The sequence below is a fragment of the Rhinatrema bivittatum genome, chromosome 2 (genome assembly GCF_901001135.1).
Source record: "Rhinatrema bivittatum chromosome 2, aRhiBiv1.1, whole genome shotgun sequence".
Lineage (NCBI taxonomy): Eukaryota > Metazoa > Chordata > Amphibia > Gymnophiona > Rhinatrematidae > Rhinatrema > Rhinatrema bivittatum.
Genome location: NC_042616.1, coordinates 464419353 through 464435389, shown reverse-complemented (window position 1 = coordinate 464435389; position 16037 = coordinate 464419353). Strand labels below are relative to the sequence as shown.

Below are 16037 nucleotides of genomic sequence, written 5' to 3'. Positions count from 1 at the left end.
GATTGGAACAAACTTTCCTCTAGGATTTCTCTTTACTTTGCACCATCCATCTTTCCCCTCGATCTTCATAAGCGTCTCTGTACCCGCTTCTGCAAAGCATCCCCACAACATAATTCTGCCACTGTTGTGTAGGGATGGTGTTAGCAGGGTGATGTGATGTGCTTGTTTTATGCCACACATACTGCTTAGCACCGAAACTAAGAAGTCTCATCAGACCACAAAATCTTCTCTCACATGCATGCAGGGTCTCCTAAGTCTTTCTTTACAAATGCTATGCAACACATCATATGGCTTTTTTTCAGCAGTGGTGTCTTTCGTGCCACTCTCCCAACAGGCAATGTTTGTAGGGTAATCTTGAAATTGTTCAACAATCAACATTTTCCCCAGGTTGACTCGGAGACCTCTGTAATTCTTTTAAAGTAATCTTAGGCCTCAGAGTGACCTTCCACAGCGGTTTCCTTAACTCATGCCTACTGATCTTGGTGGTCCCAAAACATTCTCACTTTTGCAATGATGGACCTGACAGTGCCTCAGGGGATACTCACACACTGAAATTTTCTTATAGCCTTTCCCCAACCTGTCCCAATGTTATCCTGGAGTTCTTTCCACTGCTCCTTGCTCAGCATGCTTCCTTATCTAGTTGCATTTGAATCACCGCAACTATCATAATTGGACACAGAGGGATTCTATGTAATTTTTTATGGGCCATAAGTAAACTGAATCAGAGCTAATTTGAGTTTGTAATGACAAAGGGTGTGAAGACTTATGCAATCAAGACTGTTACAATTATTACTTTTGGCATATTTCTATAATTGTTTTTTCATGATGAAAATATACAGTATGTTGTGTAGATCAGTAAAAACACTCCTTTAATGCATTTTGATTTGTATTTTTTAAACAGCAGAATGTGAAAAATGTACAAGGATGTGAAGACTTTTATAAGGTTTTGTATATAGAAAATCTTTACACATTTCTCTTAACTGGTGCACCTAGAATTGTTTAAGGTTGTCATTATTTGGAAGAATTTTTACCTGAACCAAGTTTATTATGGCAATTTGCTCTACAGAAAAATCTTTTGAAATCATAGACACCTCTGAAAGAATAGTGTGTCTCCTTTTGAAATCTTGCAAAGGAAAACAAAATGATTATCTTTTGTGTATGGCAAACTTTATAAATGAAGGGCTGCATTTGACATTTCAAATCATCAAGAAGGCCAAGGAAGGGGGCAGTGATGGCGGGTTCGCCTTTGGAGTCTGGCCTATTTGTTAATTTGAAATACCACAGAAGCAGGGAGACAGGTGTCTGGGCTCCCCACAGTGGTTATGATACATAGGGACTCAAAAATAACACTAGGAATTTGTCAGCCTTGCCACACCTCTGGAAAACCTACTACCCTGTCTCCCTCCTTCCTCAGCATCTGCATCTGAGGGTTGGTGAATGTCAGGGTTATGCATTTATGGCACATTATCTGCCGCTTACCCTCCCCATACTCTCTTGGCGTTCTCTCTATCCCTCTTCTCATGCTCCTTTTCTTTCACTCTTCCCCTCATCCATTCTCCTCCTTTTACTCACATTCCCATCCCTTCCTCTCACGCCACATTTTTTCCCTTCCCTTCCCCTCATTCCTAACTGATCCCATTACCTGAAGTGGGATTTCTGTTCTGTTGGCAGAAGCTGAGGACCCTACAAGCACAGACAGCTTCTGCCACTGCTACATGTGGTAAACAAAATAAATAAATAAATGTAAACCTTGCTCTGCAGGCCAATTTGGTTGCAGTCAAGAAAGTGTTAACTGGACCAGAAAATAATTCCTCTGGGGCCTGGGTATGGCTCACAAGCCACAGTTTGGTGATCCTAGACTCTATGGTATTCCTATGCTACATCTTTAACAATTTTTTCAACTTCAAAATCAAATACATTTACTTCTAAAGAAATACTTAGATGAACTTTGGAAGAATGGTCAGCTATCCAATGTTTGATCCATACAACTCCTCTAGCAATATAATTAAAATAATCCATATAAAGGATCAATAATAATCATCAAAAAACATAGCACGTTAAGTTTTTTCCGAAGGGTTGGGCTCCACCTTAACCAGGGTGGAACCAGGTTGCTGGTGCTAATCTTTAAAATAGAGACAGAGCAGCTTTTAAACTAGAACAAAGGGCAAAGCCAACAGTCGCTCAGCAGCGCACGATTTGGAGTGAGCTATCTTCAAAGGATACATTAAAGCATTACAGTTAGGGCATCCCAACAGAGAGGTTCCAATAATAAGAAAAATAGTCCAAGTGCCTATAATTAAAAACTAATCTGAGCTAAAAGATTCAAATTTATCCCTGTCAACTGAAAAGTAGAACGCAAATACAAACAAAAACCACACGTAGATGGGAGAATTAGAGTGTATAGCAGTGAATGATGACAGATTTAATTCGCATCTCAGAGACATGGTGGAAAGAGGATAACCAATGGGATAGTGCTATACTGAGGTACAAATTATATCACAATGACAGAGAAGAGCACCTTGGTGGCGGGGTGGTGCTTTATGTCTGGGATGGCATAGAGTCCAACAGGATAAAGATCCTGCATCAGACTAAATGCACAATCAAATCTTTATGGGTAGAAATCCCTTGTGTGTTAGGGAAAAGTATAGTGATAGGAGTATACTACTGTCCACCTGGTCAAGATGGTGAGACACACAGTGAAATGCTACGAGAAATTAGGGAAACTAACAAAATTGGTAGTGCAGCGATAATGGGAGATTTCAATTACTCCAATATTGACTGGGTAAGTGAAACATCAGGACATGCTGGAGAGATAACGTTCCTGGGTGTAATAAATGACAGTTTTATGGAGCAATTGGTTCAGGAACAGATGATGGAGGGAGCAATTTTAGTTCTAATTCTCAGCAGAGCACAGGATTTGGTGAGAGAGGTAATGGTGGTGGGGCTGCTTGGCAACAGTGATCATAACATGATCAAATTTGAATTAATGACTGGAAGGGGGACAGTGGGTACATCCACGGCTCTAGCGCTAAACTTTCAAAAGGGAAACTTTGATAAAATGAGAATAAGTTAGAAAAAAACTGAAAGGTGCAGCTACAAAGGTAAAAAGTGTGCAATAGGTGTGGACATTGTTAAAAAAGTACCATCCTAGAAGCACAGTCCAGATGTATGTCATGCTGGGTCAGACCAAGGGTCCATCAAGCCCAGGATCCTGTTTCCAACAGAAGTCAAACCAGGCCACAAGAACCTGGCAATTACCCAAACACTAAGAAGATCCCATGCTACTCATGCAATTAATAGCAGTGGCTATTCCCTTAGTAAACTTGATTAATAGCAGTTAATTAGACATTGATAAAACAGGCTAAGAGAGAATTTGAAAAGAAGTTGGCCAGAGAGGCAAAAACTCACAATAAAAACCTTTTAAAATATATCCAAAGCAGAAAGCCTGCAAGGGAGTTGGCTGGACTGTTGGATGATCGAGGGGTTAAAGGTGTACTTAGAGAAGTTAAGGCCATTGCGGAAAGATTAAATGATTTCTTTGGTTCAGTGTTTACTAAAGAGGATGTTGGGGAGATACCAGTTCTGGAAAAGATTTTCATGGTTGATGACTCAAATGAACCAAATCACGGTGAACCTGGAAGATATCGTAGGCCTGATTGACAAACAGAGCAGTAAATCACCTGGACCGGACGGTATACACCCCCCAGTTCTGAAAGAACTAAAAAATTAAATTTCAGACCTACTTCAATTAATTTGTAACACATTTTTTAAATCATCTGATGTACCTGAAGATTGGAAGATGGCCAATGTAACCCCAATATTTAAAATGGGATCCAGGGGTGATCTGGGAAACTATAGACCGGTGAGCCTGACTTCAGTGCTGGGAAAAATCATGGGAACTGTTATAAAGAATAAAATCACAAAATATTTAGATAGACATAGTTTGATGGGACACAGCCAACATGGATTTACCCAAGGGAAGTCTTGCCTCACAATTCTCCCACATTTTTTTTTTGAAGGGGTGAATAAACATGTGGACAATGGAGAACCGGTAGATGTGGTGTATTTAGATTTCCAGAAGGCGTTTGACAAAAGTTCGCATGAGAAGCTTCTAAGAAAACTAAAAAGTCATGGGATAGGAGCCGATGTCCTTTCGGGGATTGCAAGCTAGTTAAGGCAGGAAACAGAGTAGGATTATATGGTCTGTTTTCACAGTGGAAAAAGGTAAACAGTGAAGTGCCTCAGGGTTTTGTACTTGGACCAGTGCTTTTTAATATATTTATACATTATCTGGAAAGGGGTACGATGAGTAAGGTGATCAAATTTGCAGATGACACAAATTTATGCAGAGTAGTTAAATCTCAAGTGGATTGTGATGAATTGCAAGAGGTCCTTGTGAGGCTAGAAGATTGGGCTTCTAAATGGCAGATGAATTTAATGTGGACAAGTGCAAAGTGATGCATATAGGGAAAAATAACCTTTGCTGTACAGTTACACAATCCTATCTTTGGAGTTATCACCCAGGAAAGAGATCTAGGTGTCATAGTGGATAATACAGTAAAATTGTTGGCTCAGTGTGCTGTGGCGATAAAAAAAAGAAAACAATGTTAGTAATTATTAGGAAGGGAATGGAAAATAAATGGATGGATGTCATAATGCCTCTGCATTGCTCTATGGTGAGACCGCATCTTGAACACTGTCTGTAATTCTGGTCGTCACATCTAAAAAAGGATATAGTTGCATTGGAGAAAGTGCAGAGAAGGGCGACCAAAATAAGGGGCATGGAATGGCTGCCCTATGAGGAAAGGCTAAAGAATTTAGGTCTATTCAGTTTGGAGAAGAGATGACTGAGGGGGGATATGACAGAAGTCTACAAAATCATGAAAAGTCTTGAACAAGTTAATGTAAATAGGTTATTTACTCTCTCAGATAATAGAAGGACCAGGGGGTACTCCATGAAGTTAGCAAGAAGCTCATTTAAAACAAATCGAAGAAAATTCTTTTTCACTCAGTGCCCAGTTAAGCTCTGGAATTCAGTGCCAGATGATGTGGTTATAGCAGTTAGTGTAATTGGATTTAAAAAAGGTTTGAACAAGTTCCTAGAGGAAAATTCCATAAACTACTATTGATTAATAAGCAACAGTAGCTTGTGATTTATTTAATGTTTGGGTACTTGCCAGGTACTTGTGACATGAATTGGCCACTGTAGGAACAGGATACTGGGCTTGATGGACCTTGGTCTGACCCAGTAAGGCATATCTTATTCCACCTATATTAACAACATGTCATGCTACATGGAATCTATCATGTTTAACAATATGCCATGTTTTAAATCTGCAGGTCAGTTTTATGAAGTGTCCCCTTAATTTATTATTTGAAAGGGTAAATAATGTCTTTCATTTATCCATTAAAACATACAGCACTAGAAAAGATACATCAAACTTCCTCAATAATGTAACACATTTTCAGAATATTTTAAAGGGGGGGGGGGGATCATAATAACTGTGTTAACTGGGTGACAAGACATTCAGCCTACACAGTAATCAAACCCACAGTAATTATAAATAATGCAAATGTGTGAAAGACAGAACATGGGTAAAAATAAAATTACTGAAAAACTTAAAGGCATCTGGTACATATCAGGAAGCAACATTTAAAGGAAGATCACACTGAAGACATCAATACAGTCAGAGCTTTTTTCCATTTCTTGCTCTGTTTTGAATCTTGCAAATCATGCCACTAGAAGCATACAGAGAAAAAAAAACAGCAGATTGTAAAACTCTACCATTTAGCTATAACCTTTTTTCAATGAAGTTGTCCAAGCTGCAGTCAATTGAATCTTTGAGCTCAGAATTTCCCTCTATAGGAATGCTTGTAGTCCAGATGTTTCATTTAACTTAATTCCAGATTTATATTCTGCATTTTTCAACTAACAAAGGACAAAGCAGATTACATAAAACACTAATTAAACATACAAACACGTTAAGGCAGACACTCCCCAGACAACCCAACCCAAGTAAACCATAAATGCTGGAAATAACTGCATCAATTGTAGGAGTCTTTCACCAATTATCTTTTTGAAAGTTTATATTATTACACATTACTTTAGGAAATGAGCCTTTTCTATCAGAGTAATCCCTTCTTTTTGATCATATCCAGCAAAACTGTGCTGAGTGCCCAATAGATGGTCTGCTTCACACTCCTTTTTATTATTTTGCACTTGTAAATTTAAAGTTAGGGCCATTTGCTTATTCAGAAAATTAATATTTGAGGCAATGAATCTCAGTCTGTCAGACTAGCTTATATTATCACAGGAAAGGCATGGTTGAGATGTACTGTTTTACCTGGCCTGGCAACGTGTCTTCCATCTGAGTGATTTACTGACTTTCCATAAATCTGATTTTACCATGTCAAGAGTGCTGGGTCTCATAATGAAACACATGAAATTCCTGCTGCTTGTTAGACGTGCCAGGTATACAGTCAAGAGTCTCTTAAGTCCCACATAATTAGAGGCTTCATTTCGGCTAGCAGTTGGTTTCTGCTCAACTGTTTTCCACGAAGATGACAAATTAGGTGTCTTTGAAGACTGCAATTGTAATTTTCTAGGATTGTGTTATGTTGCTTTGGCTGTGGAAGAACAAACTCCCAATTTCACTACCTTGAGCTAAAAACACTGTGCAGAAGGGGAGCAAGGCACATTCTAACAGCTCTGAAGCCCAAAAAAGAGCTGGATAGGAAAGGTAGCGCACTACGGGCATCTCAAAAGAATCTAAGAATTGCCATGCTGCGTTAGACCAAGGTCCAAGGAGCCCAGCATCCTGTCTCTGTCAGTGGCCAACCCAGGTCACAAGTACCTGGCAGATCTGTTTCCTGTTACTCACTCCCAGGGACAGCCGTAGATTTTTTAAATCTCCCTGGCTAATAATGTTCTATGGACTTTTCCTGCAGGAACTTGTCCAAACCTTTTTTTAAAACCTGTTACTCGTTGCCATGATCAAATCTTCTGGCAACAGATTCCACAGCTTCATAGTGCACAGAGTAGAAAAATACTTGCTATGATTTGTTTTGAATCTGCTGGTTGTTAGTATCATGGGGTATCCATTTTTTTTTTTGAAGGAATAAATAAGTGTCCTTTGTTTACCCATTCCACCCCACCCATGATTTTATACACTTCTTTCATGTCCCCTCTCAGCCACCTCTCTTCCAAGCTAAAGAACCCTAGCCTGCATAGCCTCTCATCATAGCAGAGATGCTTCATCCCTTTTATAATTGTTGTCACCCTCCTCATCACACCTTTTCTAGTTCCTCTATGTTTTTCTTGAGATTGGGAGACCAGAACAACACATAATACTCAAGGTGCAGTTGGACCATGATTCAATACCGAGGCAACACAATATTTTCTGTTTTATTCTTCATTCCTTTTTGAAACGTTCCTAACATTCTATTTGCCTTTTTTTACTGCTGCCTCACACTGAGCTAAGAATTTCAATGTATTGTCCACAAGGACTTCAAGGTCCTTTTCCTGTATACTGACTTCCAATACAGAACCCAGCATCATTCACCTGTAGTTGGGATTATCTTTCCCCATGTGCATCACTTTGCACTTTTCCAACATTAAATTTCATATGCCATCTAGTGGCCCAGTCTCCTTGTCTCACAAGGTCCTTTTGCAGTTCCTCACAATCTGCTGTCACTTTAACACATTTGAATAATTTTGTGACATCTGCAAATTTGACCATCTACATGTTATTCGCTTTTTCAGATCATTTATGAATATGTTAATCCCCACAGGTCCCAGTACTGATCTCTGTGGCACTCTAACTACTTTTCTCCATTTGGAAAACTCTCCATATAGTCTTACCATCTATTTCTGACCATTTAACCAGTAACCAATCCACAGCAGAATACTGCCTATGATTTAGTAATTTCCAGAGGAATCTCTCATAGGGGACTTTCCAAATGCCTTCTGAAAATCCAAATACACTACATTAACAGGCCCACTTTAATCCACGTTTATTCACATCTTCAAAAAGTTCTACAAAACTTCCCTTTGCTAAAACTAATTTGACTCTTCCCCATTAAAACATGTCTTTCTATATGGACAGTGATTTTGTTTTTAAGAACAGCTTTTACCATTTTGCCTGACACTGATGTCAGGCTCACCAGTCTATAGTTTCCTAGATCACCCCTGGAGCCCTATTTAAAACCTGGCATCATATCTGCCACTTTCCAGTCTTAGGAATCATGGTGGTTTTAAATATGTTACAGATTACTAGTAACAGATTAGCAGTTTCATGTTTTAGTTTTTAGAACTCTAGGATGGAAACCATCTGGAGCTGGTAATCTGATCTTTACATCAGAATCTCCACCATGAAAGAATGCTTCAGGTGGGTATGTTCTCAACATCCTCCTCTGTACAGACTGAAGAAAATAATTCATTCAGTTTTTCTGCTATTTCCTTATCTTCCCTTAGCACTCCTTCTGCTCCTTGCTCATCTAATAGCCCAAATGACTCTCACAAGGCATTTTGCTTCAAATGTATTTGAAAATATTTTTATTAGTAGTTTTTGCCTCACTGGAAAGCTTTTTCAAGTCTCTCTTTGCCCAATTACTGTTTTACATGTAACTTGCCGACGCTTATGCTCTTGCCTTTTTTCATCATTTCAGTCTGTTTTCTGTTTTTTTGAAGGATGCCCTTTTAGTTTTAATCGCCTCCTTTACTTCATCATTAAACCATGCTGTCAGTTGTCTGGTCTTCCATCGACTTTTAATACATGAAATACATTTTTTTCTGGGCTTCCAAAATGGTATTTTTAAACAATGTCCATGCTTCATGCAAACTTTTAATACTTTGAAAGGATTGGAGAATTAGAACCTTGCCAATCTTGATGTTGATGGGGCCACAGGACTGAATCAGTTCTGTTATTGACTCTTAATGGGGATTGAATGGCTGCAGATAAAAAGGTTACATAGCATTTCATTTCTCAATGTATTTATTATTTTGTTTAGATTTTTATATTCCACTTTTTGCACTTCAAAGCAGATTAGATTCAGGTATTCTAGGTATTTCCCTATCCCCAGAGGGCTTACAATCTAATAGGGTCATTCATCAAAATGCATTATGGCGTTAGGGAAGAAGGGAGGGGAAAAGAGTGGAGTAGAGAGAGAGAAGGACAGAGCACCACTGGGGAGGCCTTCACAGTATTCAACTATTTACATCACTATAGGAGGGCCAGCTAATAACGCGAGGTGAGGTTTTGGTGGTGGTTTAGGGTTTGGGGGCCAGTTTTACATGCAGAGTGAGACGTACGAACAGCACAGTACATCTCAGTGAAGATTTGACGTCATTTGGTGTGAGGAAAGTCTAACAAGGTTGAGACTTCTACAATGTTCTCTCTCCCTAGCTTGATAGTATCCTGGTATAGAGCCCATCAAACTAGAGCGAGAGAATATTGTAGAAATCTCAACTTTGCGAGACTTTCCTAACTCCAAATGACATCAAATCTTCACTTCTCTCTCTCTCTTCCCCTCCCCCAAAGTAATAGCCTGTGTGGGTACTTTGTGAGTAGTGAAATACAAGTAATGTGGGGTGTGAAAACTGTAGCGCGCAAAGCACTAACATAATTCTAAAATTATTCCCTTTTTCTTATCATGGGCATTATCCATGCAAAATTATAGCATTTTGAAGGAAGTGGTGAAGACCAGAACTGTGAAAGACTTCAAAGGGGCGTGGGATAAACACTGTGGATCCATAAAGTCTAGAGGACGTGAATGAAGAGTGGGTGGCTCGCGGGAATGACGGCTACTACCTGGAGATAATACCCTTATTCAATAAACATACACATGGTTAATGCGACTCCAACATTGTTCTAAGATTCAACGGCAAGAGGAAATGTGGAAAAAAGGATTTGCATTCACAAAAAAGCGGGGAGTACCCTGCTTGTTACGGCTGTTACTACCCCAAACCAAATAAGTCTGATACTTCACTTTCAATGCATATCCAGCATAACTCTCTGCTTCAATGGCAGGGGGAATGAAGAAAAGTGGATCTATATACAGACAACAACCAACAAGGACTGAATTACATAGTCTGGGTAAACAAATAAGCATAGGTGTAGCTTGCTTATTGTGGCGGTTACTACCCCTAATTAAGCTAGATATTTCACTTAGATGCAGTTCCAACACTGCTCTCTACATTAATGGTGGGGGTAGAAAGAAAACAGAACCAAAAGGTTACTAAGAGCCAAGAGTAATAGATAAGTATGAGAAAAAAAAAAGTGCGAAGCTTGCTGGGCAGACTGGATGGGCCGTTTGGTCTTCTTCTGCAGTCATTTCTATGTTTCTATGTTCTATGTTTCTATGATGAATCTAGGGGTAACTTTGTACCTAAGGCAATGGAGGTAAAGTGACTTGCCCAAGGTCACAAGAAGTGATAGTGAGTCCTGAACCCTGGTCTCTCCAGTTCGTAGCCCACTGCTCTAACCACTAGGCTATTCCTTCACTCCTCTGTAGCATTCAATATAATGGACCATGGGTTTGCCTTTTGCAGCATTTGGAAGGTTTAGAAGTAGTTGAACAGTTTAAAAGTGGTAAACATCTTTTCTTTCAGACAAGACAATCTGTATTATAAAGAAATAGGCTGGCAAAATGCAAACTGAAGGGAATTTACAAGGGTCAATTCTCTCTCCTCTCCTGTTTAACATTTATCTTAACCATAGAAGAGTATAATTTCAACTCATTGTTTTGCAGATTACATCTACCAAAGGGTGAGCATGGCAAGGAACCAAAGTCAGGTAGTCTGAAATCTTTACAATTGTTTGGGTGCAGCAGCTAAGTGGCTTGATACAAATACATTAAAACTGAGCTCAGAAAAATGTAAACTATTGCAGCTCAGTAGACAAAAGGGAGAATGGGGAACTTTTCATGTGGTACAAGGGGTAAAGTTTCATCCAAAGGATGAAGTAAGTTTTAGTCTTCTCTGTGGACTCCTCATTATCCATGCATAATCAAATTTGTTCAGTGATAAGGGTAACAACTGCTAGTTAACACATGATTAGACAATTATACCCATTGCTGGGGGAAAGAATGGTTTAGCAAGTTATTCATTCAATGGTACCTAGTAAACTAGACTACTGTAAAGCGCTGTACTGTGACTTGCCCAAGCAGGACTTCAACTGTTTACAAGTCTTGCAGAATACAGCAGCTGGACTGCTATTAGGTATAACGTCTTATGATCATATTACATCCCTACTGGTGAACTTACATTGGTTGCCTGTGGCTTACTGGATTAATATTAGTGTGTTTAAATCTGTGTGTATTGTATTTAAAGCATTATATTGGAACGAGCCAAAACATTTGGCAGATTTTTTTTTTTTTTAGTCTTATGGTCCTTTAATAGCACTTTATTTATTTATAAAACTAGCCGTTAAGCCCGTTACAACGGGCTACATTAAACATTTTTTTTCAGTCCATTTCCTTCCCCCTCCCCCTCATTCTCCCCTCACCCTCTATTCTCCCTCCCACCTCCCCCTCTAGTCTCCCTCCCCCTCCCCTCAGACACTCTCTCCTCCCTCCCCCCTCCTCCCCTCAGTCACTCCCTCCCCCCCCTCCTCTCTCCCCCCTCCCCTCAGTCACTCCCCCTCTCTCAGCTCATTCACAACCCCTTCGGATGGCACAAACGGAAGATCTCCGGGAGAATCCCTCCCTCCCTCGCACGCGCCGCCCCTCGCCACCGCTACCGCCCCTCACCGCCGCCGCCATGTTTTCAAAGAGCTGACGCTCTGCTCTGACAGATGTGTTCGCCTGCACATGCGCAGTAGAGCTGCTCTCTACTGCGCATTTGCGGCACGGTCAAGCCTCATTTATCTAATAGATGTTTCTATACCGCTTTTACAAACAAAGTTTAGTCAAAACGGTGTACAAAAGATATAAATCATAAAATAAAATTTAAAAATTACAAAAATCTTATAATAAAATAACAAATACAAAAAAACAAAGTTCATAACGTATTAAATCACATCAAATCAGACATAACAAGATCAAGATAAGTGCCATCTTATGGTTAAAGAGAAAAAATGAGAGAAATGGATGGTTATATTGAGTGTGGAGTGGTTAATGTTTAATAGGAGCAATTTTGAAAGCAATCTGAAACAGATGAGTCTAAGGATTTCTTGAAGTGAACTGGGTTGGATAGTGATCTTAATGAATCTGGTAATGTATTCCAGAAGATGGGACCTGCTACTGAAAAGGCCCTTTTCCTTGTGATATCTAATCGTGCTTGCCGAGGTGAAGGGATGCAGCTGAAAGACTGCCACAAAGCAGAGCGCATTCAATCACTTTGCATGAGCTCTCTCTCTCAAATGTTTTACCTGTGGACTTGCGTGTTTAATTACATTATTTGAATTTTTGTAACAACCTGGCTTTTTACACGGGCTTTTTCTGAAAATGGACTAGCTTAATGGTATTTTAGTATTTTAGGGGTTGGATCGTCCTATGTCTGGCAAGATAAGTACCATCCGATTTGGATTTTCTCACTTTAAGATGAAATAAATCGAATTTTGGGGCATCTACCTCCTATGAGAGATTGGTTTAAAAGTTTTCAGAATAAGTTTTTTAGTTTTTGATAAATTAATAAAGTAAAGTGGACTCTAAACCGGGAGTGGCTTCTCAATTTGAGAAGCTGACTCAGTGTCAGTCCTACAAATGAAATAAATAAATAATAAATAATACAATCTGTAATAATATTTGAAATTTGACCAGTAGACCAGTGATTCATTTTGTTGATATAACTCTAGCTTAATGGTTGCTATTAAGATAATGAACAAAGAAAAGTTGCTTTTATTCTTTCTTTAAATTTGAATGAAGAGATCTGTAATACGTGTTTTTACATTTTAAAGCAGATTTTCTTTTTTTTTTTAGATTTGTTTGATTTTATATGACTGTACATTTGATGTATTGCTTATTATATTTTCCTTTTCCTGTTGGTTGGAATAGCGTTTTAATATGCTCTGATGTGGTTTGGTATGGCATAAGAAAATGGCACTAAATAAACCAACTAAACTTCAACAAGCAATGCAAGTTCTAAGATCGCAAGCGCTACTCAAACCATAATACAGAAAGGCTGAGCGTGCAATGGAAAATAATTCAAAATGACAATTCGTACTAGCCCCATGGCTCAGGCCACAGTGGTCTGTAGTACAGCACAGGGATCTGGGTTTTCCTTGGACATACCAAGGAGAGATACACACTCAAGTCCAGAGAGTGATGGAAGACAGTTGTTGCTACAGTAGAAGTGATTCCTAATCGCCAGAGCATGACCTTTTGACGAGCGATAGGAGGGTTTTAGAGACTGATGAGGATATCAGGAAAAATGTTTTAAAAAAATCAATACTTTTACAACAGTATTTTAGTTCTACACAACCTCATGGAATGATTCAACTTAGGCAACTTACCCCTAGATTCATCATTCTGCTATATTTATGGCAGAATGATGAGTTACGGAAAAAAAAGGGGCAGGGGGGCAATAGTGGGCAGCCAGCCACATCATGGCGGTGTGGTTTTGCCCACCGCGGTGCTGCCGCACTGCACACTATTGCCCCCATAATGCCATGGGTAAAGGTGTAATTATTTCTTGCGGTGCTGCCAGCGATAATGTGAAAAACATTATTGTCTGCAGAGCTGCTGGGAGATAACTCCACCAAACCCTGCCCACACTCCTCCCCTTCCCCTAATTTAAATAATGCCGCCGCGATACTGGTACATCGCAAAATAATGAATGATCCTATAAGACAGCTAATTTGTAAAGCCTCTTTACAATCAGACTGATGAAACTTACTTTGGTAACAACCTGCCTGAGTGAACACAAACACTCCTGGATAAAAGAGGAACAGAAAAAGCCAGCAGTGCATAAACTGATGAAATTAACAACCCAATGCAATGTTTGTAGAAGAGAGTCAAGCTGACACTTTTGAGCACAGATCCCAAATCTGGATTTTCATTAAGACAGTGCTTTGGCAGCATCATATGGCAAAAAGGTGGAGAAAACTATGGAGCAGTTTTGTGCAACTCAGAGTAACCTGAGCCGATATTAGCAACTGATAGCCCAATTATCTTGACAGCATGAGCTTACATGTGCAATGTGTTCACAATTGCCAGGGCATAACAAGGAGAAATACAAGATGAAAGCCAATAGGAGATGGATCGCTTGTCTAAAATTTGATCTGTAATGTTTATATCAAAAGGAATAAAGTTCAATATATATTCTGCAATTTAGTATGCTCGATGTTATAAACTCAAAAAGTTCTTTTAAAGGTTAAATTTTTGTGAACTTGGGGCACTGTTAACAGAAGTGAGATCTCATACAATATGGAAGAATCTGGATTGCATATGCAACCTTTGGTCTTTACAAAACAGTTTATTAAGCAGCATCAGTTGCAAAGCTTGGAACCCACAAATGTCAAAAGTGATCACCATCAAAAACAATTTTTTTTTTTGGAGGAGTTCTCCATTTTCTTCTTTTAGCAGTCACTGCTAAGATACCCTTGCCAGCTAGGAGTGTATTTTCAGCACCTCTTGCTGACTAGCGGGGGCTGCCACAGTAGAACAGCCATTTTCTCTCATTCCTCAAGCTTAAGCACGCTACGTTCACTGCATGCTCAGAACCAACTGGATCTAAAAGACTGGGAATTTGAACCCAGACCTAAGATTCTTTCATGACATTCATTTTTCACTCTACAGTCACCTTAACGGCTGAGACGTAAAGCCCATTACATTTTAATTATCCACTTTTTAAAAAAATATATTTTCACTGTTTTTCACATTTTTAGGTTGGGGGCATGCGAGGCATTTCAAATGGCTAATAACGGAAGCAGGCAGTTTCGAGGCAGTTTTCCAATGCATTTACCAATTTGGTTGATGTAACCAGTAAATGTTACCTTTAATCACTACGTTTGCCATTAAAAATCATTAAGTAGCATTAAACACTCCAAAGTTGTACAGTACCTCAGCAACTGCTCATCTTGAGTGAATATTTTTTTAGTTGTTGTATGTTATTTTCTACAATGTATATACAAAGTGTGATTACATAAAATATCTCTGCAAGACACTGGCAGTTTAGAAATTTTTTTAAAAAGAAGTTAATACTAGCAAGCATTAGCATATATTATATATTAATTCAATTATGCCTTGCAGTCAAAGATACACATTAATCACAAAGCAATCATTCCCATTAAGAACAATTACTGAGATTCAATCTACAAATGTATCTAACAAGCTACATGTATATTACTCAAGTTTTCACAGCTGATTAAAAACAAAATCTTAAAACTGAGAAATAGGAAAAGGTGATGTTGAAGACAGATTACCTGATCATCATTTTCATCAGAAAACGTTATTGAAGTGAGTTTGTAATTATTTTTCAACAAAAATTCATTCACTAGGAAGTTTAGAGCTCTTTTTTCAAGAGGTTTAATGGGCTCCTAAAACAAACAAAAGAAAACAATTTAATACCTTTGATTTTAAACTTTTAACAAAATATATACTCTTTCCTTCTTCACACTGGGGCAGATTTTCAAAGGCTATGCACGTAACCCGAGAAAATCTGCCCCTGTGCGCGCCGAGCCTATTTTGCATAGGCTCGGCGGCGCGCGCAAGCCCCGGGACGCGCGTATATCCCGGGGCTTCCAAAAAGGATCGGTCCAGGGGCGTGGCCAGGGGGCGTGGTGGCAGTCCGGGGGCGGGGTCGAGTGCTCCGGCACAGCAGCCTGTGCCGGGGCATGGCACGCCGGCAGCTGGATTTTATAACATGCGCGCGGCAGAGCGCACGTTATAAAATCGGCATAGATTTGTTCGCACCAGGTTGCGCAAACAAATCTACGCCCACATATAAGTTTTAAAATCTGGCCTATTATATCTAGACTTTACACTTACAAATCAAATGAGCCTAGATATGATTTAAAGGTAGACGCCCAACCCATCATAATTTCCAAGTACCCCCTCAACCATTAACTGTTGATAATTTTGGAAGTGGTGGACAAAAT

At 39.3% G+C, this 16037-nt stretch overlaps 1 protein-coding gene across 8 annotated transcripts in view; it reads right to left on the bottom strand.

The window, feature by feature from the left end:
- RELCH (RAB11 binding and LisH domain, coiled-coil and HEAT repeat containing) overlaps positions 1 to 16037 on the bottom strand; it is a 500624-nt gene that overhangs the window by 371471 nt on the left and 113116 nt on the right. For all 8 annotated transcript variants that reach the window (XR_003854685.1, XM_029590486.1, XM_029590488.1 and 5 more), the window contains exon 5: positions 15363 to 15476. Coding sequence is in view for 7 of the 8 variants with exons in the window: in XM_029590486.1 (XP_029446346.1) it covers positions 15363 to 15476 (114 nt within the window). In the remaining variant the exon portion in view is untranslated. The remainder of the gene's footprint in view (positions 1 to 15362; positions 15477 to 16037) is intronic.